The sequence below is a fragment of the Zootoca vivipara genome, chromosome 13 (assembly GCF_963506605.1).
Source record: "Zootoca vivipara chromosome 13, rZooViv1.1, whole genome shotgun sequence".
In the NCBI taxonomy this organism is placed as follows: Eukaryota; Metazoa; Chordata; class Lepidosauria; order Squamata; family Lacertidae; genus Zootoca; species Zootoca vivipara.
The window spans coordinates 9,025,155-9,051,430 of record NC_083288.1 but is presented as its reverse complement, the minus strand read 5'-3'; the positions used below and the strand labels follow the sequence as shown (position 1 = coordinate 9,051,430).

At 45.8% G+C, this 26,276-nt stretch overlaps 1 protein-coding gene across 1 annotated transcript; it reads right to left on the bottom strand.

Moving 5' to 3' along the window:
• BTC (betacellulin) lies at window positions 1-25,978 on the bottom strand. The gene is made up of 7 exons (XM_060282074.1): window positions 25,962-25,978; window positions 25,500-25,801; window positions 14,979-15,110; window positions 10,936-11,053; window positions 8,084-8,230; window positions 4,050-4,157; window positions 1-3,050 (listed from the first exon to the last, which is right to left on the bottom strand). Exons 1-6 carry the CDS (start codon window positions 25,976-25,978, stop codon window positions 4,052-4,054), a joined length of 822 nt encoding a protein of 273 aa, XP_060138057.1. The 3' UTR covers window positions 1-3,050; window positions 4,050-4,051.
• Window positions 25,979-26,276: the final 298 nt, after the last annotated feature.

Here is a 26,276-nt window from a genome sequence, read left to right as displayed (position 1 = left end):
TTGGGCTAGTGGTTTGGCCGCAAATAACTTGAGGGCTGCTGGGATATAATTCCCCCATGTTGAGCGATGGTATCTTACAATTGCAGCCGCACTCCTTTGTGCTAACAAGGATGCATGTTTAATATGCGCCATGTTCTTCCTGGAGGATTGGAAGACTACACCCAAGTACTTAAAGCAGGTCACCTGCTCGATAGGTTGGTTGTCTATTTGCCAGATAAATGTTTTCCTTTTGTTGGAAAATATCATTATTTTAGTTTTTTGAAAGTTCACTAAAAGCTGTTCCACCTTGCAGTATTGCATCTCCCACCATATATTTCCAGCACAAGAAGGCTCACCTTTAAATATTATTAACAACAGCTAGGCTTTCCATCCTTCTCCAAGGTGTACCGCCATTTCCATTTTGAAACAACACCACCACAAACTTTCTCTGGTGGTCTTGCCTTCTGCTTCTCCTGCACTGGAGTCAACTTCTAGACAGGTTTTCTTCTTCTTCTTTTCTTAAAAAGTGTGGAAATACTGTATCAGCCTGGTTATACCTCAGCCAGTTATGTTTGAACTACGTTAGCACCATTCATAGGATCTGAAGGAGTGAATATAGCACCATTTTTGAGTGAATTGGATAATGTCAGAATTTTGGTGAAATTGTGACCCTGCAGGTTGTTGTTGTTGTTGTTTAGTCGTGTCCGACTCTTCGTGACCCCATGGACCATAGCACGCCAGGCACTCCTGTCTTCCACTGCCTCCCGCAGTTTGGTCAAACTCATGTTCGTAGCTTCGAGAACACTGTCCAACCATCTCGTCCTCTGTCGTCCCCTTCTCCTAGTGCCCTCCATCTTTCCCAACATCAAGGTCTTTTCCGAGGATTCTTCTCTTCTCATGAGGTGGTCAAAGTATTGGAGCCTCAGCTTCACGATCTGTCCTTCCAGTGAGCACTCAGGGCTGATTTCCTTAAGAATGGATAGGTTTGATCTTCTTGCAGTCCATGGGACTCTCAAGAGTCTCCTCCAGCACCATAATTCAAAAGCATCAATTCTTCGGCGATCAGCCTTCTTTATGGTCCAGCTCTCACTTCCAGACATCACTACTGGGAAAACCATAGCTTTAACTATACGGACCTTTGTAGGCAAGGTGATGTCTCTGCTTTTTAAGATGCTTTTCTCCCAAGAAGCAGGCGTCTTTTAATTTCGTGACTGCTGTCACCATCTGCAGTGATCAAGGAGCCCAAGAAAGTAAAATCTCTCACTGCCTCCTTCTATTTGCCAGGAGGTGATGGGACCAGTGGCCATGATCTTGGTTTTTTTGATGTTGAGCTTCAGACCATATTTTGCGCTCTCCTCTTTCACCATCATTAAAAGGTTCTTTAATTCCTCCTCACTTTCTGCCATCAAGGTTGTGTCATCTGCATATCTGAGGTTGTTGATATTTCTTCCGGCAATCTTAATTCCTGCTTGGGATTCATCTAGTCCAGCCTTTCGCATGATGAATTCTGCATATAAGTTAAATAAGCAGGGAGACAATATACAACCTTGTCGTACTCCTTTCCCAATTTTGAACCAATCAGTTGTTCCATATCCAGTTCTAACTGTAGCTTCTTGTCCCACATAGAGATTTCTCAGGAGACAGATGAGGTGATCAGGCACTCCCATTTCTTTAAGAACTTGCCATAGTTTGCTGTGGTCGATGAAGCAGAAGTAGATGTTTTTCTGGAACTCTCTAGCTTTCTCCATAATCCATCACATGTTTGCTATTTGGTCTCTGGTTCCTCTGCCCCTTCGAAATCCAGCTTGCACTTCTGGGAGTTCTCGGTCCACATACTGCCTAAGCCTGCCTTGTAGAATTTTAAGCATAAGCTTGCTAGCATAACCCTGCATAACCCTGCAGAATTTTAAGCATAACCCTGCAGGTTAGGGTTGTTTTTTCCCCAAAAAATGTTTTCCTGCAGGTTAAGGCGTCGAGGGCTGATTTTTTGGCCTATGATAAAAAACCCTTCTGTTTCCACCGCCAAACCTTGTAGGGGAGAATTTGCAACAGTTTGGAACCATTTTTGAGTGAATTGGATAACGTCAGTTTTTTGTGAAATTTTGACCCCACGGGTTAGGGATTTTTTCAAAAAAAATGTTTTCCCGCGGGTTAAGGCACCAAGGGCTGGTTTTTTGGTCTATGATAAAACGAGCATTTTCACCGCCAAACATTGCAGGCGAGAATTTGCAACAGTTTGGGAAGCTGCCAAATGTGTAAAGCAGATTTTGTCTGATCATATAGGAACGTTGCACTCTCTCATAATAAAATATCCTGCTTTTATATTTTAACAGAAAGTTCTTCAAAAAAGTCTTTAAAAGTCCAAGAGACCATTTGCTGTTTAGTATTGCTCTGATATAATGGAAGCATAAGACACTCACAAGAAATCACCTTTTGCGTTTTCAAATATCTAAGAGACAAGACACGCAAAACAGGGAAATTTACACTTTCCAAATTCTCATTACCACAGTTACAATGCAACTCTCTCTTTTTAGCAAAGAAAGAGGTCAGCTGCATTAGAAACAGCCAACAGAAAACATCCTTGCCACATAAAAACAAAAGCACATTGTATCATCAATTGCAGCAGCTATTTGTAGAAATACAACATCTAGACCTCATTGGCATTTACATTTGTTCCTAAAGGCACACTTTGGTTCACAAATGTTGCTGCACATAAAAATACTACAGATTATTACATCTATTCCTGTATCATTTATATATATATATAAAAAAGAACACCTGCTTCTCTTCCATGCTGGCAAATTCAAGAGAGGTTATTGAAGCACTGAAGGGGATATGAAAAGCAACACTGTGAAAATCCATTATGTGCTTCTGGAAAATCCTGGTTTTCCCATGTTAGACGATTCCTCCTGATTTTTTTTTCGTAGAATAAAGTCACAAATGCACAGCAATTATTACACCTTCATCCATTTAGCCACATTGGTTTTCAAGTCACTAGCCCTCATGAATTCCGTCAAGATCAAAAGGGCACTGGAAAGTATGGAACCTGCTTGCAGGCACCTTTTGACAACCTGCGTGGTAAAGTGAGAAAGTAAGTCAGTCAGGATTTTTAACGTGCAGACCAACACTAAGCAGAAACAAGCCCCACCGTGTTCACCGCAGTCATTTCCAGGTTGGGAGGACTGTGCTTTTAAATAAATCTGGGTCACATCATTCCTCCCCCCCATCAGTTTACAGAATTATGCCAATGGTTATTATCCCACAAGTCATGCAATTCCACAATCCCCTGCAACTCCTATTCAATGACGCTGTCATCTGCACAAGTGCAATGGATGTCTAAACCATAGCTGCCAAGTCTCCCGTTTTGCCCGGGAAATCCCCATTTTTCCAGCTGTTCCCAGTTGAAAAAACGGATTTTTTTAGTTTCCCCCCGGTTTACTCTGGCGTGGCGGCCATTTTGGAACTGGGCGGAGCATGCTTAGAAGCGACTTTTGATGCTGCTTTGCCCAGTTCCAAAATGGCTGCAGTGCGACTTCTGGTGCAGCGGCCATTTTGGAACTGGGCAAAGCAGCATCAAAAGTCACTTCTGAGCATGCTCCGCCCAGTTCCAAAATGGCGGCAGCACTACTTCCAGTCTGCTATTTCCGGCCCAGTCCCTTATTTCTCTGACAGCAACTTGGCAGGTATGGTCTAAACTGTAGCTACACACCTCAGCTTAAATTTTTGAATTGGGTGGAAGCTGGTTTGAGGGAATGTGCTTCAATCAGCAGTATTTCTCAAGAAACTACAGGATGCAGGTGGATTGCGGCTAACATCTTGTTTCAAACACCAGCAAAGGCTGTGCACTGGAGTCAGAGTAAAGCATAATGTGTACAGAATCTGATCCACCTAAAACACATGCAGAAACTGTGCCTTCCCATAGCTAGAAATCTGCACACACACACACTAGCTCATATTTTAGGAAAATGTTGCCTAGCCTGAGCTCAGTTGGTTTGAAGACTAACAAGCTAGCCCAACCATTTCATCTGACGCCTCAAATAAGCAAAGCAAGTGAAGAAGTAAAGAAATACCTTCATGCAATGTCTGTCTCTAGAATATCATCTGTTCTAATAGGCAGCCTCTTCTCAGATGTCATCATTTCTTCCTCTCTCCTCTTCCTGCGCCTTTTTTTACAGTAACTTGAAAAGCAATTTGCAAATATGTGTCATTAAGCGCACATCATAAAATTAGAACAGAGAAACCACGCCACTGCAACACCTTCACCTTAAACGTACTTTATTTCTAATAAATCTAGATCATCTTTTCAAGTGCATTCCCAAGTGAGAAGGCAAGTGCTTTCTCCAAATGAAATCAACGACAAAACATGTTGTGCTTTGGCAACTAAACAGACCTTTGCCATAGTATTCAAACCCCACAGAAGTCAAAGGAACACGATGCGCCTTCATGCGGCGACTCGTCAGGTTAGGCCAAAGTAGTCTTGTATGCTTCATGTTGCCACATAATTGTGGAAGACTTTGAGGAAGGAACCATCGTTATTAGCCACTCAGAGGAATAAAAGGTAAAGGTAAAGGACCCCTGGATGGTTAAGTCCAGTCAAAGGTGACTATGGGGTTGCGGCGCTCATAAACCTGATGTGGTTTATGTATTGTTTGTGACTTTTGTAATTGTGCTATTGCTGTATTGTTTTGATATTTGACTGGAAGCCACCCAGAGTGGCTGGGGAGACTCAGCCAGATGGGCGGGGTACAAATAAAAATATTATTATTATTATTATTATTATTATTATTATTATTATTATTATCATCTTGCTTTCAGGTCAAGGGATCCGGCGTTTGTCCACAGACAGCTTTCCGGGTCATATGGCCAGCAGGACTAAACTGCTTTTGGCGCACGGAGGACTGTGACAGAACACACAGAAACGCCGTTTACCTTTCCGCAGCAGCAGTACCTATTTATCTACTTGCACTGGTGTGCTTTCGAACTGCTAGGTTGGCAGGAGCTGGGACTGTGCAACGGGAGCTCACCCTGTTGCGGGGATTCGAACCGCCAACCTTCCGATCAGCAAGCCCCAGAGGGCGCTGTTAACAGTGGCTTGCAGTGACATTTTTCGTAGGGGGATGGTTAGGGTCAGAGGCGCATCCCACCTCCCTCCCTAAGCTGGGCAGAAGCTTCTTGGGCCTCATGTGAGGTACCCCCAGTTTTCCACTCCTCACTGCTTTAACAACAGAGGCTTTCCCTGTGCTTCTCTACAAATGGGAGAAAAACCTCCAGTGTCCAAATTGGACTTGTCTCCAGAGTACCTCAGGCGCTGCGTTCGAAACCTATTGCCACCAGTGGGGTGTCCTTTCCATGGATCCCTACTGCTACAGTGCGCCTCTCCCTTAGGCAACTATGTGGCTCCTTTGGCTTCGCTAACCAGCCCTTTGTATGACAGGAGAAACAAGCAGTTTCCTCTTCCACAGGAAAGCTTTGTTCTCGCCTCTTTGTCACACCTCTGAAGGTACTGAGACACTGCCAAGTCAGTGAACATTTAGGCACATTTAACTTTATTATTTAACTTATAAACATGATTTTCTTTGGTTCTTAAAAGCACATATCTTCTTTTTATATAACACAGACTTGTTAATACAGCTCCTGCATCCCTCTCTAACACTCTACTCTCCAACTGCCAACTGCCAACTGCCATTTAGAATGCCATCTAGCTCCGCCTCCCAAGGAACACCTGCCTATAATGGGAGTGATAGATTAGCTCATGATGAACTGGAATCATCATCAGGCACTATTCCGCCACACCTCACACCACTGACTGTTAGCTTATCCAATCCAGCTCCAGGAGGGCTTTGTTTGCATACTGGCAAAAAACACAGAAGAGTTCAGTCAGGGATTAGAATGCTGCCTAAGGGCTCATCCAGGCTTCCTTTTGAGCTGTGCTTTTCAGGCACAGGTCCACACCTAATAATAATAATAATAATAATAATAATAATAATAATAATAATAATAATAATAATTTATTATTTATATCCCGCCCATCTGGCTGGGTTTCCCCAGCCACTCTGGGTGGCTCCCAACAGAATATTAAAAACACAGTAAAACATCAAACATTATAAACATTATTTCCTTGACATCTGTTGGGAGGGCGCTCCACAGGGCGGGCGCCACCACCGAGAAGGCCCTGTGCCTGGTTCCCTGCAACTTGGCTTCTCACAACGAGGGACCCGCCAGAAGGCCCTCGGAGCTGGGCCTCAGTGTCTGGGCAGAACGATGGGGGTGGAGACGCTCCTTCAGGTATACTGAGCCAAGGCCATTTAGGGCTTACAAGGTCAGTACCAACACTTTGAATTGTGCTCAGAAACAAACTGGGAGCCAAAGTAGATCTTTCAGGACCAGTGTTATGTGGTCTCGGTGGCCGCTCCCAGTTACCAGTCTTGCTGCCGCATTCTGGATTAGCTGCAGTTTCCGGGTCACCTTCAAAGGTAGCCCCACGTAGAGCGTGTTGCAGTAGTCCAAGTGGGAGATAACTAGAGCATGCACCACTCTGGTGAGACAGTCCACGGGCAGGTAGCTGTCTCAGCCTGTGTCAAGCTTCATGTCTGAGGTGTTTTTTGTTTGGTCCCAGCACTTTCCCCAGGGAAACCCATGCTTTACCACCAAATCGGAGCAAACAGCAATCTGCAGAAAATCCAACTGATATTATGTTATTATGGTTTGAAATAATATTTGATACAAGAGTTAATATTAGAATGATGATTCGTTGTTAATAAAAATTATAGGCAGAGGGGGAAAGTGTTATAGAATGAATAAAGGGAATTAGAAATAATTGGTTTGAAATATTAGATTAAAAGTGATTGTATTAATATTGGGAATAAGAGTTGAAAATAAGATTAAAGGATTGAGAGAAGAATGTTCAAGATAAGAAAAAGTACAATGAATACTGTCTAAATAATATTGTAATAGGGACCCAAGGTGGGGGAGGTCGGGGGAGTCCAAAGGGTGATGACCAAGATTTAAGTTAGAATTTTTGTTTTTATCATTTTTGTATTTTGGTTTTTGTATTTCTGTTTTTGTATTTTGCATTTTTCTTTTTTGTGTTTTCGTGTTTTGTATTTTTGTATGTGTGTGCATGTTTGAAAATCTTCAATAAATACTTTTTTTTAAAAAAAGAAAATCCAACTGATATTTGCACTAAGGGTAAAACATGGGTTTTCTTGGGGAAAGCACAGAGACAAAACAAGCAAGAAATCAATCAAACAAACAAACAAACAAACAAACACAGAAACATGTGGGTAGAAACAAGTTGCAATCTTTGCTTTATTCGGGATGTTTGAAATGTGGCTTCCTGGAGAGGGATCTGCCTGAGGAAGGCCTAGACCACCCCCTCAGATTTGAGGTACAGGGGCGGGGGGGGGGGGGAAGAGAAGCAAAAAAATTAAAAGTGGGTTTCATATTTCTGATTGGGGTCACTGGTTGGTCCTGGGTTTGGAAATCAAGGCCCAGACAGCTGACTTGAAAAGAGACAACCAACATTTCCCCTGTTAAGTTGTGGGTAAGCAGCAGATGACACAGCGATTCTCCAAACAGCTCTTTATTAGAGTCAGGACAGAACTGAACTGAAGGGCTGAGCCAGCCTGCTTTTATACAGGCTGGCTCAAACAATGCAACAAAACATCATTCAAAATTCCCTCCTAAAGTTCCCTCCTAAAACGACTGCCTCGGACCTGAGGGAAAACTATATAGAGTGACTTCAATACATAACATCCCCTTTTAAAAATAATATTATATAACTACTTTTGGAGCATTAGGAACCGTTTACAGTCGTACCTCGGAAGTCGAATGCCTTGCAAGTCAAACGTTTTGGCTCCCGAACGCCGCAAACCTGGAAGTGAGTGTTCCGGTTTGCAAACGTTCTTTGGGACCCGGACATCCGACGCGGGAGCTTCCTGCAGCCAATCGGAAGCCACGCCTTGGTTTCCGAACGTTTGCAAAGTTGAATGGACTTCCGGGAACAGATTCCGTTCGACTTCCGAGGCACGACTGTACTGCTATTCATGTAAAAGACCCAAAACACCAGAACCGACTCTCTTTGCTTTCATTTTGGCATACTTACTGAGCGCAGGCGCATATGCATGCAGTCAATACGATGAGCGTCACCATCACAGCTATCAAAGACATCACCACAATCTGACCTTCATCCCCTCTCAAATAAAACAGATCCAACCTCTCACACCTTGCGCCAGTGTAGCCTTTCTCGCAGCTGTAAAGGAGGGACAGGAGAAGTGAGGGTTGTGAGACGCAAAGGGCATTGTGGCTGGAGCAAGTTCCTCACAGGGCCGGTGTCAATGCTCGCCAACGGGCCCCGTCAGTGGTGGATTTACGTATAAGCTAAACAAGCTACAGCTTAGGCGGGGAAAACCGATGTACATTTCCCAAATATAAGATAAAAAGCAAATAAAATGAAACCTACATACAGCAACAGTGTTTTGTGTTGTGTAGGCTCCTATGATGTAAGCAATGGGCTCTGCCTGCTAGCCTGCTCCCTGTTCCTTTCTATATATAGGGTGCCTACATTCTGCATGGACTTCTTAATTGTATTTCAGTTCAACAATTGCTTTGATAAAATAAAATAAATAAAAAATCCTTCCAGTACATAACAAATCCTTGCACATAACAAAATATGTATTTTATCAAAGTTACAGGTAGGTAGCCGTGTTGGTCTAAATAAAAAAATCCTTCCAGTAGCACCTTAGAGTCCATTCTGAAGGAAATCGGCCCTGAGTGCTCACTGGAAGGACAGATCCTGAAGCTGAGATTCCAATACTTTGGCCACCTCATGAGAAGAGAAGACTCCCTGGAAAAGACCCTGATGTTGGGAAAGATTGAGGGCACTAGGAGAAGGGGACAACAGAGGACGAGATGGTTGGACAGTGTTCTCGAAGCTACCAACATGAGTTTGACCAAACTGCGGGAGGCAGTGCAAGACAGGAGTGCCTGGCATGCTACGGTCCATGGGGTCACGAAGAGTCGGACACGACTAAACAACTAAACAACAACAACAAAGCACCTTAGAGACCAACTAAGTTTGTCCTAGGTATGAGCTTTCGTGTGTATCTGAAGAAGTATGCATGCACACGAAAGCTCATACCTATGACAAACTTAGTTGGTCTCTAAGGTGCTACTGGAAGGATTTTTTTATTTTGTTTTGACTGCGTCAGACCAACACGGCTACCTACCAGTAACTTTGATAAAATACATATTTTGTTATGTGCAAATGGCTTTAGATACCTATTAGGTTCATAAATGACCATATAGCATATTGTTGTTGTTTAGTCGTTTAGTCGTGTCTGACTCTTCGTGACCCCATGGACCATAGCATGCCAGGCACTCCTGTCTTCCTCTGCCTCCCAGTGGCAATTTGTTGTTGACAAAAGACAGCCGGACATATTACCTTCAGGGCCCCATGCAGACGCCTTGCCCAGAGGCCCATCAGAATGTGTCCAATGTACAACCCTGTGGCTCACCTCATTTTGCACGAGGAGGAAGCAAGTCTCAGGCTGCTTACCTCTTGCTCTGCTTGGGCTTATATCTCTGTGTAAGGCTCTGGCTGTAGATGTGGAGAGTTGAGCATCTCCCCTCGTTATACACAACCACCATGGAACTAAGTAGGGAGGTTCACTAAGCTGAGACGCATCTATTTTAGCAGTGTTTGAAGATTGCCTTCATGGGACAGCTCTCTTGGTTTCTGCTTGCCACTGCATTTCTATCTACAGGGTGTAAAGGTAAAGGTAAAGGGACCCCTGACCATTAGGTCCAGTCGTGACCGACTCTGGGGTTGCGGCGCTCATCTCGCTTTACTGGCCGAGGGAGCCGGTGTACAGCTTCCAGGTCATGTGGCCAGCATGACAAAGCCGCTTCTGGCGAACCAGAGCAGCACACGGAAACACCGTTTACCTTCCCTCTGCAGTGGTACCTATTTATCTACTTGCACTTTGACGTGCTTTCGAACTGCTAGGTTGGCAGGAGCTGGGACCGATACTGGAGATCCCGAGTCACAAGGTGGTTAGACTGGCCTCGACCAGGACCAGGGCCTTCTCAGTACTAGCCCCGACCTGGTGGAACGCTCTCTCTCAGGAGACTACGGCCCAGCGGGAGTTGTCATCTTTTCGTAGGGCCTGCAAGACAGAGCTGTTCCGCTTGGCCTTTGGTCTGACTCAGTCTGACCCCGGTGTTACCCTCCCCTAAGGTTTTATCCTACAGATATTTAAATGAGGTTCGACTTGTAGATTCCCATTTTAAAATTGAATTTTAACATTGTATTTGATTTGTATTTTAATTGAATTGTTTCTTTTATGCTTGTTTTGATATTTTTGCTGTTACACCCCCCTGAGCCCGGTCTTGACTGGGAAGGGCGGGGTATAAATAAAATTATTATTATCATTAAAAATAAATAAAAGCACACATTCTACTCATGTAAAAACACACTGATCACTGATTCCCGGACCGTCCGCGGGTCGGATTCAGAAGGCGATTGGGCCACATCCGCCCCCCGGGCCTTAGATTGACTACCGCTGCTCTGGAATAAGCCCCAGAACTGAAAGGCGAGCTGATGAAGAGCAGGCTCTGTTAGCAACTACAGTGGTACCTCTATTTACGAATAACTCTACTTACGAATGTTTCTACTTACGAATGGAGCTCCGTCCGCCATCTTGGATGCGGTTTAGACAGGGTTTTTTCTACTTACGAATTTTTAGATAGGGTTGCTTCTACTTACGAATTTTTTTCTCCCAATGCATTCCTACGGGATTCGACTTACAATTTTTTTCGACTTACAAATGTGTGTTCGGAACGCATTAAATTCGTAAGTAGAGGTACCACTGTATGCCATCTCCGGAGAGCCTATCATGCCAGAATTCAACGGTGGGCAAGTGGCGCCTTTCTCTGTACTTCCGAGAGTCAACATACATGCATGCCGGTATCTGTTCTGCTGCAACGTAACGGCATCTTCCCTTGATACAGTAATGTTTGTACTCCTCAGGACATTTCGAAAAATGCCCTCTCCACCTTAATCCTGTGGTGCCACCTGGAAAGAAAAAAAGGGGGATAAATTAGGTCAGGGCAGTCTAATACGGGACCCTCAGGGCCTTTTGGGGTGGCCCTCCAAGCCAGGTTAAGTGAGGCGCTGGGCTTTGGAAAGGAGCCAAACAGTCATACGCTACACAGGGGCGGAGGAAGGGGGGCAGTGGGGACGGGCCGCCCCGGGTGTCTTCACTGAGGGGGGTGACATTTGGTGCATCGCCCGCTCGTGACTCCCAAGCCTACTCCGAGCCGTCGGGGAAGGGGGGGAGCTGCGCCGCTTTGCCGGCGGCATTTCCCCCCTTCCTCCTGACTGCTGGGGGAGGCTTGGGAGTCGCGGGCGAGTGGTGCTCCGAATGTCCGCCAACGGCGGTTCAATCCGCCCCTGTGAGCAGCTGTGCACCCAAGCGGCTATCCCGCACCTGGGAGGACACCCTCTGTGCACCGCCCCCCACGGGAGTGCGCCCGCCCTGGATAGGGTGGGCATATGCTCGGCCGCTGATGCTACAAAAAGAAGAAGAAGAAGAAGAAACTAACAAAGGGAAGCAATTTAACAATCAAGTTGTTGTTGTTATTTATTATTATTATTATTATTTGTATGTAAAGAAGACAATACTACTTTTTAAATACGAGAAACTATTTAAGTTCATTCTCATTGCTTGTTCCACCCAGTTTTACACAGGGCTTATCCACACTTAATTTTCCTCCGTTGTTTCCAGGCTTTAAAGCTGAATCGGGACAAACAACAATCCATAGAAAACCCAGAATGCTCTTTGCTTTATAGCTGGGAAAAAAGGTAATTGTGGATAAGCCCATTATCAGTTTAAGATACTGTTGTTTATCATTCTCTACTAAAACTGAAGAGTCGACCCGACGAAAGAAGAATGGTTATAGATGGAGTATGCAGAAACGGCAAAAACTTACCAGAAGAATAAGAAGCTAAGACAACAAAGTTTTTAGAAAGGAATGGAAATGGTTTATTGAGTATTTGCAAACAAACTGTAAACAGATCGAGACATTGGCAGGATCATTGGAAAAACCTGCAGTTTTAGAAAATATATACAAGATATATATAAGGACAGATGATTAAAAGAATAAGTTAAGGCAATCTGGAGTATGCAGCAAAGGGCAAAAATAAATGTAAGGAACCTCAGAAAGAGGGGGAAAGGAGTCAAAGATGAAAATGTTTAAACTATGGTTAAATACCTGCTATAATGTATATAAATGAAAACTATAATTTTAATAAACAACAACCTGAAGAGTGGTGCTAGCCAGTGTCGACAGCTGGTGCTTCTGGCAAAGGTGAGGTGCAATGCATGGTGGCCAACAGTAGGTGGCGCCAGAGGCAATGACAGGCAGAGCTCGTCACTCTAGGAATCACAGAATTGTAGAGTTGGAAGGCACCCCAAGGGTCATCTAGCTCAACCTCCTACAATGCAGGGATGTTTTAGCACAATGTGGGGCTGAAACCCACAACCCTGATATTGAGAATCTCATGCTTTACCGACTGAGTTATTTAGGTTCACCCCCACCCTCTCCCTTGCTGATTTCCACAATGGCAACACTGAGAGTAAGGAGGAAGAAGCTGGAAGCCTGTGTCACCCCCCTACACTAGCTGTTCTTACTAAGAACAGGAGGCATGCAAGGGGTTGGTGGAGCAGTGCCCCATTCATCCCAAAGGAGCAGGCTCCGCTGCCGCTATCTACATCTGCTCATACCTGCCAAGTTGCTGTCAGAGAAATAAGGGACCAGGCCGGAAATAGCAGACCGGAAGTAGCGCTGCCGCCATTTTGGAACTGGGCGGAGCATGCTCAGAAGTGACTTTTGATGCTGCTTTGCCCTGTTCCAAAATGGCCACCGCGCCAGAAGTTGCACTGCAGCCATTTTGGAACTGGGCAGAGCAGCATCAAAAGTCGCTTCTGAGCATGCTCCGCCCAGTTCCAAAATGGCCACCGCGCCAGAATAAACCGGGGGGAAACAAAAAAATCCGTTTTTTCAGCTAGGAACAGCTGGAAAAACGGGGATTTCCCAGGGAAAACGGGAGACTTGGCAGCTATGCATCTGCTTGAGGATACCCCTTTGTGCTTGCCACATGTAAAATATCAGCTCCATCTACTATTCATGAAGGCTGCGGCACCTGGAAATTGAACTACAAGGCCTTGAATGCTCTGCGCCAGACTCTTTGGAAACCCAACCACAAGAGAACAGAAAACTCAGCTCCGTTCCATTCCGGGAACTATCATCTCAGGGGTTAAAAGTTAATGCCGCTACAAAAGAATGATTAGCTGTGCGGATCTTGTTACCAGGCTGAATACTAAATGACGCTCTGCTAAGAATACAGTCCGAACCCCGTGGCAGATTACGGTCTCCGCTCTCAACAGAGTGGGCGTTTTCAAAGAGATGATGCAAAAGCATCATCTATGCAAGGGAGACGGGTCGCCAGAGGTTCACATCTCAGCAGGACACTCTGGGCAGCTCCGAACAGAGTATTAAAAATATGATAAAACATCAAACGTTGAAAACTTCCCTAAACAGGGCTGCCTTCAGATGTCTTCTAAAAGTCAGATAGTTGTTTATTTCCTTGACATCTGGTGGGAGGGCGTTCCACAGGGCGGGCGCCACCACCAAGAAGGCCTTCTGCCTGGTTCCCTGCAACCTCACTTCTCGCAGGGAGGGAACCGCCAGAAGGCCCTCGGAGCTGGACCTCAGTGTCCGGGGGGCTGAACAATGGGGGTGGAGACGCTCCTTCAGGTCTACTGGGCCATTTAGGGCTTTCAAGGTCATTGACTTCTATTCTAGACATCTGGAGGAGTCATAGCAATGCACATGTTTGGGAAGAGAAGAGATAGCGTCTGGGTTAGAAGTTTGGGGGATCCTTAAGAGTAATGAACGTAAATATTGGTGGCACTTTCCCCACCCACCGTGATACTTTCAAAGAAAGGAAAAAGGGGGCTCCCATCCAGACATTCACCACAAAGAGATAGTGGAGGGCTGTGTGCCTTAACTAAATTAAAATCACTGATTAAGAGCTCACCGTTAGTGGGAAAGGCAAACAAACAATTTAATCAATTTGGGAGTCCGAGATCTAGCGCAGTCTCTACTGCTGACCTAAATGGCTTCAAAACGAGCAAGATCAGCTCTCGTTGGTCTTGTGGAAGGTTCATATTGTCAGTGATTTCAGATGAAGACTCTTCCTGCTAGGAAGACTAGAGTGATTTCAGCCTGAACTGAAAAATACCTGCTGGCCTTGAATATATTCTACCAAAAAAAAAAATTACTATATTTGGACATGGGCAGAAAGTAGAGCTAACTCAACCTTGGTCCCAAACAATTCTAAACATTTTAATCTCCAGTTAACATTTAAATGAGTAATAATCTGTCAGTTTGCAGTCGTATCCCAAACTAAAATGAGACTTGCATACCTCAGGTGGGAGATAACACAGTAGCAAGAAGATACAGAAAGCAGCATGCATGTAGTTATTATTTGTACTTTTAACTCCCTGCCCTTAATATACTCATTCCTTGCTCTCCAAACGCCCCTCTCCTTTTTAAACCCTTTACACAGATATAGCCAGGGTGGCATGATGGCAAGAGTGTCAGGCTATTGCTTTGGAGACTCGGGTTCGAATCCCCACTCAGCCATGAAGCTTACTGGGTAACCTTGGGCCAGTCGCCATCTTGTTAGCCTAGCCTACCTCACAGGGTTGTTGTGAGGATGAAATGGGGAAGAGGAGAACCATGCAGGCAACTTTGAACTCCTTGGAAGATAAAAGTGGTATATACATGTAGTAAGTAAATAAAATCACTTATGCCAGCAGAGAATTCCTTTAGCTGGGGAGAGAGTGGGAGGAGACAATTGACTGGGAGTGGCTAACCATCCAGGCTAGATCTGGGTTTAGAATAGCACCATCACATATAATCCATATTGTTACCTGTGCAATTTCCATTTGGGTAGCCGCAGGACAGCCTCTTTGTTTCCTGTTCGGCGGTTCCATTTCCATTGCCAGTCACACAGTCGAAAATGGCAAAGCCTTCAGAGGGGGTGGGAGAGAAAAAGCAAAAACATTACACACATATATTTCAAGGACATCTTTACTCCCATGATGTTTGTTTTGCCAGGCACCACCATGCATTGGAGTCAAATAGTAAAGGTAAAGGGCCCCTGGAAGGTTAAGTCCAGTCAAAGGTGACTCTGGGGTTGCGGCGCTAATATCGCTTTTCAGGCCGAGGGAGCCGGCGTTTGTCTGCAGACAGCTTTCTGGGTCATGTGGCCAGCATGGCTAAACCACTTCTGGCGCAATGGGACACCATGACGGAAACCGGAGCGCACAGAAACAGCATTTACCTCCCCGCCGCAGCGGTACCTATTTATCTACTTGCACTGGCATACTTTTGAACTGCTTGGTTGGCAGGAGCTGGGACAGAGCTACAGGAGCTCATCCCGTCACGGGGATTCGAACCGCCGACCTTCTGATCGGCAAGCCCAAGAGGCTCAGTGGTTTAGATCACAGCGCCACCCGCATTAGACATCCCATAGTGTAAACACAGGAGACTCTCCAGTGCTACTCTCCGGTCACAACCCTGCTACAGTCAAACCTTGGTTCCTGAATGTCTCCGTTATAGTAAATTTTGGCTCCCAAACACAGAAACCCTGGAAGTAACTGCTCCGGTTTTCAAATGATTTTCAGAAGCCGAATGTCCAACATGGTTTCTGTTTTGAGTTTCCCTATTGTATTGAGGCTTCCGTTTTCAGTTTTTAGTTGTCAAACATTCCGGAAGTCAACCGTCTTCCGGAACGGATTACATTCCGACAACTGAGGTTTGCCCGTAGAATCCATTGGGCCCAGGAAAAGGCTATGTGACAGTGAGACAGCCTCCAGCCCCCAGTTCCAATTGACTGTCTTCACTTTAATCCCATCAAAATACCCGTTTCCCATCTTTCATCAAGTTCTCCCCCTTTAATTGCCTAACGGAATTGTTTGAGTAAAAGGGGTTTTTACTATTATTATCACTCCTTACGGCTTCTGGCTAACCACCCCATATTACATTTTCCAGGGTTGAGATTTTAAACATCAGAGCAGCCTTTTCGTGTACTTACACTCCAATCTTAAGGAAAATTGCGAAGACGTTTTGGATGAAGGAGTTGTAGCTCCTTGCAGGATCTGGATACGACGTCAAAAAAGTGCTAGCACTATGATTAAGCTACGAAGATGAGGAATGAGATCGGCTTTACCATCTATATACCTCTCAAATCTTCACACACTTGACAATAAAAAGGATGATCTGCACCTTGTTAATCAAGGAAACTCCAATATGCTAAAGAGGAGGGTTCGAAGAAAGGAGACAGAATTTTGTACAACCAAACTAGGAGCGCACTGATGAAGGAGATTATGGTGGCAAAACGAACCTATGATTTGGACTCAGTTCTCAAACATGTCTCGGCTACGCTTCGGAAGAATTTACAGAACATTTCTGAATATAAGAGAACATCTTCTTTTACTGCATATAAGAGAACATATTCTTCTGCTCCGGAGAGTCAAAAATTGGCAAACTACCTGATTCAGTTTTATAGCAAAGTCAAGCATTATCAACTAGAGCAATTCACTCGGCGCCAGAGGCACCAACAACCACCTCAACCTGTTCTGAAGTCACTACAGGGACAGAAGGCAAAAGCTCCAGGCGCAGTCGGAGTGGCTCCTCTTTGCTTGAAATAGTGTTCTGCACACTCCGATCCTCACACAGATATTTAACAGATGTTTTGGATAAAGTACGTTTACATTGTAAAATTAGCCAAAGCAAATTCCAAGAATGTAAGTACTTGGCGAATAAATTTCTATTCTATTCTATTCTATTCTATTTCATTATTTTTCCACCAGCAAGCAACGAGAACAAACCAAGGCCAAGGTTTTTAAATCAACCAACGCTCCAGGGCTATGGAAGAACAGGAGGGCAGCCCAAATGCACTCCCCCAACAGAGGAGAGAACTGAAGAAGACTTACCACAGAATGGTAGAGTTGGAAGGGGCCGCACAGTTCATCTAATTCTAGTCCAACCCCCTGCAATGCAGGAATCTTTTTGCCCAACATTAGGCTTGAACCCATGACCCCCGAGATTATGAGTCTCATGCTCTACTGATTGAGCTATCACCACTTCAGTTTAGCTTTCTGATACGATCTAATCCCGGGCTCTCTGACACACCAGGTAGTTCAACCTGAGATGGAATCTACTGATAGAAAACTTGGCTGTGCAGCAGCATTCGAATGGATGGATTTGACGGCTAACCAGCAGCCAGAATAATAAAGCAATTGTTGCTGAACACAAAAGCGGGGAAGGCTCTTTGCACTTTCAAGCCTTCAAGGAAACACTTCCTCCTCCCAGCTCAAACTGGGAGCCTTCACTGGGGCCTGTCTCAACAGACTTCAATGGGACTTATTCCTGGGTGCAGGTTTGCAGCCCTGATTCCATCCATTTGCTCAGAGACCCAGCAGTCTGTGGAATTAGATTATATCAAGAATGAAATACAGGTGGTTTATTCGGTTTAAAAATACCCAACAGGCAGGCAGGCAGGCAGGCACGCACACACACACACCTCCCTGCAAAAAAATACCTGACAGATTTTTAAAGATAAACCGGTCATAAAACCAAATTTAGACTTGAAATGTGGTTTGCACACCTGAGAGTAGCAAAGCTTCAAATACTGTAAAGGTAAAGGGACCCCTGACCATCAGGGCCAGTCATGACTGACGCTGGGGTTGCGGCACTCATCTCACTTTACTGGCCGAGGGAGCCGGTGTACAGCTTCCAGGTCATGTGGCCAACATGACAACGCCACTTCTGGCGAACCAGAGCAGCACATGCAAATGCCGTTTACCTTCCCGCTGGAGCGGTCCCTATTTATCTACTTGCACTTTGATGTGCTTTCGAACTGCTAGGTTGGCAGGAGCTGGGACCGAGCAACGGGAGCTCACCCCGCCACAGGGATTCGAACCGCTGACCTTCTGATCAGCAAGCCCTAGGCTCAGTGGTTTAACCCACAGAGCCACCTGCGTCCTCCTCAAATACAGTAAAGGTAAAGGGATCCCTGACCATTAGGTCAAGTCGTGACCGACTCTGGGGTTGCGGCGCTCATCTTGCATTATTGGCCGAGAGGCATGTCCAAAGTCCGTTTCGGGAGCCTAATCCAGCCCATCGGTCAAATTAATCCGGCCCCCATGGCAGTATATGTCCTCGGGTAAAAATCCTTAAAAACCTTCAATCCTAAAAAAAGGCTAAACAACTTCAATCCTTTAAAAAGCTCTTACTCCCGGAGAATTACAGATGTCTAAAATCGTGGCCCAACTTTGCAGCTGCCCCTTACTTATCTAACATCACTAACGAAGCCTATAGATGGGCCTTTTCTAGAGCCCATTTTGAGGCAACGCCCTCAGCTGTGCTGTACGGCTCAACAACTTTGGCCGGCCCTCTCACGCATGTTCACTTCATCAAATCTGGCCCTCTTTGAAAAACGTTTGGGCACCCCTGAACAGGTATCAGCATGGCTGCTAATATCAACGCAAAAAAAGAAAGAAAGAAATTGTTTAACCTGCCTTTTAATTAATTAAGTAACTGCCCACATCATTTTAAAACAACCCTTCAAAAGAGGTGCCTTTTTCAGATTTCAAAGGAAGCGTAAGACTACTAGCAATAAATAAGTGCCCCCCAAAAGGTTTGTTCTTCTTTCAGAGGAACTTAAGAGTACCAAAACAGCTCCATCACTGGGCCATACTAAACTTACCTTCCAAGTCCCGGACTGCAGAATCCGGGACCAGCAGCCGTGTGACACCAGAAGTTGCGTCGACGTAACTTCCGGTGTCGCTTTGCCCTTCTATGGGCATCCAAAATGGCCGCCACCGGCTTCGAAAGTCGTACGCATGTCAGGAAGTGCGTCGACGCAACTTCCGGTGTCGCTCCGCCCATCTATGGGCACCAAAAATGGCCGACGACGACACCGGAAGTCGCGTCTATGCACTTCCGGACATGCGTAGATGCGACTTTTGAAGCCGGCGGCGGCCATTTTTGGTGCCCATAGAAGGGCAAATCGGAAAGAAAAAAAATGGCCGCCGGCAGGAGAAAATAATGGAGGAAAGCGGGAGACGAAGTGATACGGGGGACCACCGGGGAAAGGTAAGTAAAATCGGGGTTTTCCCAGAGAAAACGGGGTACTTGGCAGCTATGCATACTAAACAAGCAGCTAAAGCTCTTCCGGATTAATCTATCAATGAAGAGCTATGCTGGAACAAGACAGTAATATATCCAGTTTCCAACAGATGCCTATGGGAAACCTGTAGGGAGGAGCAGAGAACAGCAGAGCTCTCCCTACTTGTGAATTTCTCAGCAACTGGTATTCGGAGACACCCTGCCTCCAACAGGGAAGGGAGGGCACTGCCATAGCCTGTTGGAAGTTTGCATTCCTACCATTTCTACCTCTGAGCACTTGCAATCTAGAGGCTATTCCTTAGAAGCAGGGAAGAACCTGCAGAAGGGAAAGCACACTTTATTTCTACTAAGGCAGGCGGACGCTGGCGGCATCCAGCAGGGAAAGTGAGCAGAGCAGAAAGGTATGGGAAACGTTTCAGTGCTAAGCTTAGAGTGCTGGTATCAGAACATTCCAGGAATTCTCCACACACACACCCCAAAGGTAATGCAGGTTTATCATTCAAAGTAAATGGCACAGAACTGGAAGATGTTCCAACTTTAAAATATACCACCATTGTAGTAATTTTGTATGCAGTTAAAATGCTTTACAGGATCTCTCAGCTGATTATTATTGATCAGTTAAACGAGAGCTCCAGCAAAGAAAAAAAAATAACAGAGTGTGCTTGCAATAGCTCTTAGATATATAAGCCCTTTTTCTCTCAGGCGTGGGTTATGGCTTTTTCAGTATTAATCCCTTTCCCTCCAGTTGTCAAACCCCAGAACTGAATGCTCCTCCCCTCTGATTTGGAGTATTTTTTTTATTAAAAAAACTTCTTTCATTTCAAATTCCCTCCAACATGGAAAATTGGCACATGTCAACTACAAAAGAAAATGCTGTCTAATGCATGTCAGAAACGGGAAAAAGCTAAGCAAAAATTGCATTTTAAAAAGTGAAATTACAAGCTCAGTTAACACTGGAGTTGGCTTACAGAACTATTAAGGTAAAGGTAAAGGGGCCCTTGACCGTTAAGTCCAGTTGTGAACGACTCTGGGGTTGCGGCGCTCATCTCGCTTTACTGGCCGAGGGAGCCGATGTTTTATCCGCAGAGAGTTTTTCTGGGTCATATGGCCAGCATAAACCAGAGCAGTGCACGGAAACACCGTTTACCTATTTATCTACTTGCACTTTGACGTGCTTTCGAACTGCTAGGTTGGCAGGAGCAGGGACCGAGCAACGGGAGCTCACCCCATCGCGGGAATTCGAACCGCCGACCTTCTGATCGGCAAGCCCTAGGCTTGAACTAGTAAAAGGTAAAGGGACCCCGACCATTGGGTCCAGTCGTGAACTCGTGACCGACTCTGGGGTTGCGGTGTTCATCTCGCGTTATTGGCTGAGGGAGCCGGCGTACAGCTTCTAGATCATGTGGCCAGCATGACAAAGCCGCTTCTGGCGAACCAGAGCAGCACACGGAAATGCCGTTTACCCTCCCGCTGTAGCAGTACCTATTTATCTACTTGCACTTTGACGTTCTTTCGAACTGCTAGGTTGGCAGGAGCTGGGACCTAGCAACGGAAGCTCAGCCCGTCGCGGGGATTCAAACCGCCGACCTTCTGAGTTTCTGAGTCTATTTAATGTAACTTCTGTCTGTAGTTCCATCAGGTATTACTGAAACCAGAGGTCTACCAGCAGTCTGGCTTACCTCCCAGATATAAGGAAACAAGGTGAATATCCTGTTGCATGGTTCCTGATACAGTTATAAGCATGTACTAAAACTGCCAACGTATTTGCTCCACTGTCTCTTCTGCTTGGGATCCAGAATCTCCAACAAGTCTAGCAACATTCTGTGGTACCTTTCTGGCTAAGGATGGCAAAGGGTGATATGATATTTCATTGCTACCTTGATAAGGAAAAACAAACCGGCGCGTAATCCATAATAATGAACAAAATATTTTCTCCACAGTATTTTGCCAAAAGGTCCTAGACTTCCGATCTTTTGTGCGAAAAGCCTGGGCACAGCAGGTCACGTGATCTGTTCCTACCAGAATCTTGCCCAGTTCCAAAGACCTTCCACCTGCCTTGCCCAACCCTCCAGTCTCTGCTTCTCAATTTGTATTGCATTATTTTACGCACTGTGACTTGCCGTTGTTTTATTGATTATAGTTTAGAAATTATTATAATTGTTTAAGAGCGGATTTCCGGATAATTTTTATATGCTGATATTTAATATTATTTTATACTATTCTAATGGATTGCTGAATATTACTTATTTGATTAGTTGCTTATTTTAAAGTTATGTTTTATTATCCCATTTTTGTATTGGATTAGATTGTTATAAGGTGTACATTCTTTGTTTCTTCAGCTTGTAAACCGCCTTGGGTATTGTAAAACAGAAAGACGGTACAATGGTACCTCTGGTTACGAACTTAATTCGTTCCGGACGTCGATTCTTAAGCTGAAACCATTCTTATCGGTTCGCATCCTGGGGCAATGTTTGCAACCAGGAGCAGCTACTTCCGGGTTAGCGGAGCTCATAACCCAAAGCGTGCGTAACCAGAAGCGTTCGTAACCAGGGGTACCACTGTATACAAATCAAAAGTGAAATGAAAATGGAATGAAAAGGCAGACTTACCAATGACTCTTTCTTGGAAGCACGGCTGCTTTGTGGGATATAGTTTTGCCCTGAGCGCATTTCCCAGAGCTCCTCACAATCCAAGCCACGTCATGAGCCAGCCTTTGCCGGGGTGGGGGTGGGGAACCTGTGTTCTCAGAAGCTCAGTGGTTCTTTTGACACCAGCGACATCGTGATGGCTGTATGTTACGGAGTGTGAGGCACATCTCACCTTGACACCAGTTTAGCAAAATTCCCTGTGCTATTGTCCTTGGGGCACTAAAAACAAGCTTATCGCTGACCAACTCATTAAATGCCGAACCAAACTCACATCTGCCAGCTCTTAATTTAAGTTCAGTTACAAAGCGTTCAACAGTGTCCCCCATCTTCCAAGGATGATTCCAAAAAGAATACCTTTCAAATATCACATTTTTTCGTGGAGTGCAGTACTTTTGAAATTCTTCCAGAACCCCATCCACAGTCTGTGGTTCGTCATCAGAAAACGTAAATGTCTCATAAATCTGTACCGCCTCTTCTCCCACACAATTCAACAAAACAGCAACCTGCCTCTTTGCCGAAAAGCGATCAGCTCCAGAAGCCGTCAAAAACACACAAAAAGCTTGCTCCCATCGTCTCCAATTCTCTGCCAGGTTTCCTTGGAGCACAAGGGGGTCGAAAAGAATCCCACTTCTGACACCATGTAATGTCTCCAGGGAACTCTGGACTTCGGCAATGAGGAAGCAACGCTGCTAAACAGTCTTTACTAAACTGCAGCCATAGTTTATTAAAAGAATCACACACAGCGACAACATCCACCCGGAAAGGGAGGAAATGCACAAGATGAATGAATGGGTGGGGAACAGGTTACCACTAAAATACCTGTATCCCAGCTAATAGGATTCAGGTGCACATAATAAGATTCCACACTTAAAGTCACTTACATCACAGTGTGTGAGCATGACAGGTGTAACTGGACACTAGCCCCCATCCCAGTTATGTCTCCAATTTATGTCACCCTTTCTTTGGTATTTTCCACACCTTTCACCCCTCTTCACTGTGAAAATCCAGAAGTGAATATTCTTCTCTCTGAATGGTTGAAGATTATTCTGCAGGGGTCAGCAAACTTTTTCAGCAGGGAGCCGGTCCACTGTCCCTCAGACCTTGTGGGGGGCCAGAATATATATTTTTGGAGGGAAAATGAATGAATTCCTATGCCCCACAAATAACCCAGAGATGCATCCTATATAATAAAGTGCAAGTGTCTCTGCGTCCAGATTCCCTGTGTCCCTGGGTTTGCGCTACTGCGCATGTGCCCCACGGACACAGGGATTGGACGCAGAGACTGGACGCACACACGCACGCGCTCTCCCCACCCCCCCACCTACCGTTTCCCTGCGGCCGCCAACCGCCACTCCCGGCTGGACTGAGCGTTGGCGGGGGGGAAGAGTTTGCGCGTGTGTGCGTCCAGCAAGGACAGGTCCCAGGGTTCGGAGAAGCGCTGCGCAAGCACTTCTCCAAACCCCGGGATGTCTCCTTCCTGTCGGCGGCTGGGGGAGAGGAAGCTCCTTTCTGGAGCTGCTTTCTCCTCCTTCGTTCCTGTCCCCCTGCTGCCGACAGGAAGGACAGGTCTGCAGTCTGCAGAGTCAGCGCCCAGCAACACCGCACGGAGCATCGCCTCCTCAATCCAGCACGGCGTTGCTGGGCGCTGACTCTGCAGACCGGCTCCTCGATCCAGTGCTCCATGCAGCGCTCACATATGTTCTAGCGCCCGTTTATTTAACGGGCTGAACGACACTAGTTTTAAATAAAAGGACGCATTCTACTCATGTAAAAACACGCTGATTCCCGGACTGTCTGCGGGCCGGATCGAGAAGGCTATTGGGCCAGATCCGGCCCCCGGGCCTTAGTTTGCCTACCCATGTTATTCTGCTTATGTTGCAAGTCCTCTCCAACAGGTAAGCTAGGGAAATAGAGAGCTAAGCCACTGTGGATTGTAAATGGCACTAGTTTCTAGGAAACAACTGCTTCATGAGTCTGCAAAGAACGCAATTAACTTTGGAATCATTTGCTGTGTTCTTTAATGGTGGTGGGTTGCTGAAGTATTGATATAAGTCTGTTTAACATTACAGAGCTGGGTTAATGTACATCTGCCTGTTCCAGCAAAGAAACGTAATATATCCAGCAATATTCTCAAGCGAGAAAGGTTGTAAAACCATTTAAAACTGCATGTGATATACAACACTAGCACTCTGGGGCTCAGTCTGTTTTTAAATTCCCTGAACTACCGTTGATTCTAAGGCATCCTAAAATAAACACACAGAGAGCTAAATATAGAGAACTGGCCCCGTTCAGTAGGTACCCTGATGGACAGTGCCATAGCACAGGCAACAAACCCTGCTTGCCTGGCATAGCTTGATACATCAAAAAATAATAAAATAAAATAAAATCTCCCCTGCTAGTGTAGTGCTGCTTATTCCCCCTCTCCTTAAACAAGTCCTTTGGGGTTTATTTGTGCTTTAAATAAGTTCAAAACTAGAATGTGCTTTTAGTATTAGGGCTGAGTCCCAGAATGAACTAATTTTTTTTTAAAAAAACACCTGCATCTGAGCATGCACAGAGTGCTTTCCCCCTTGTCACTAAGTGAACACAGCCTGCCTCAAAGATCAAGCAGCCAGAACTTTTTAGCATACAACATGAGCCCTGGGATAATTAAAAGAAGAAGAAGAAGAAGAAGAAGAAGAAGAAGAAGAAGAAGAAGAAGAAGAAGAAGAAGAAGAAGAAGAAGAAGAAGAAGAAGAAGAAGAAGAAGAAGAAGAAGAAGAAGAAGAAATGAAGCCCTAGCCATATATTAAGAAAGAAGATGTAAACTCCGGCCAACCACAATTTCCCATTCTGCACAGCTCTGACAGCCTGTCTACAAGTTCTCAGGTCGGTGCAACTAACCTCTTTCATCCAGAGACTTCATAACCGCTGCTTTTTCCCCCCCCCTGGTCCTTCCCACAAACCCCTCAGTGGTGCTGCTGACACCACAAGCAGAAATGGAGCAATGGGCAGCTACTTCACCTGCTGAATTTCCACCTGCCAGGAAACCATAGAGGCTCAGGAACTCCTTGCAAGGAGGGGGGAGTTAAGAAAAGGTACTCCTGCTAGTATAGTGGTAAGCAGTGCTTTTTTCCTGGGGGGAGGGGACGCAGGGGTACCCATACCCCTAAACATATTGTGAATATAAGTTTGGCCTCATTGATAGGCAGTATTTCAATAGGAGCAGGGAAATCAGAATACCCCTAAACAATAAATACCCCGGCCTGTCACACAGCAAACCGGGGTCTGACTCCCAGACAGGGAGACTGATATTACAGCTCAGCCGGTAGAGCATCAGCCTCTTAATCTCAGGGTTCGAGCACCACGTTGGGCAAAATTTTACTGGGTTGGGCTAGATGGCCCTAATAACTCCTCCATGAAAAGGAAGGCAAGGAATGGAGCTGTCCTGCAGTTTCACGACACGGGCAGGCAGAGACGCTGCGGCTGCACCTGTTGGGCGTCTGCCTGCCGCGAAGCTCTTAAAGGGCCGGGAAGAGGGAGGGGAGGAGAGGGACCACCCTGGGAGAGACCTCCCGCCAGCCCCACCGCGGATCCCGAGAGCCCTCCTCCCCCCCCCCTCCTCCTCACCCAGCAGCAGCAGCAGCGGCGGCCCGAAGCGCAGGAGCGCCGCCGACGCCATGGCAGAGCGCAGTCCCGGGCGCCCTAAGCAGCCGCGGCAGGGCGCGCACAGCTCCGCGCCGCGCGCCCAGGCGCCCAGCGCCGAAGGAGGCGCCCGAGATGCCCGGGGCGCTGCCTCCGCCTCGCCGGGGGCGGAGCCGCGTCCCTCCCTCCGCGGCGGGCGTGCGGGCGGTGGGAAGGCGCAGTGGGTGGAGCAGAGGAAGGGCGGGTCCTGCAACACCTGGGGGAACGAGGGGGATCCCGGGCACAGCCTGGATGCAAAGAGAGTTGCCGGTGGTTGTCAGGGTTGCTGTTTTTTTGGTTTGGCCACACACTTTCAGAATGGAAATTTGCCGGCTCCACACCGATATTTTTTTTCCTTGATAAGAAATGCATTGGGAAAACAAAAACTTTGGAATGTATCCCTTTTACCTGTTGATTTCATTCATTTTGCTTTCTTAAAACCATTGTTTAAAGTTGAATGTTTGTGGACAGTTTTAATGCATGTATCAGTGCCGGATTTACATATAAGCTAAACAAGCTATAGCGTAACTCTCTTGGGGGGCCCCAAAAAAAATTAAAGGAAAAAAAAACTGGATGTCCATTTCCAAAATATAAGATTAAAATAATGAAATAAAACCTACACACAGCAACAGTGTTTTGTAGGCTCCTATTTGTTATGTGCAAATGGCTTTAGATACCTATTGGGTCCATAAATTACCATATAGCATATATCCAACACAAAAA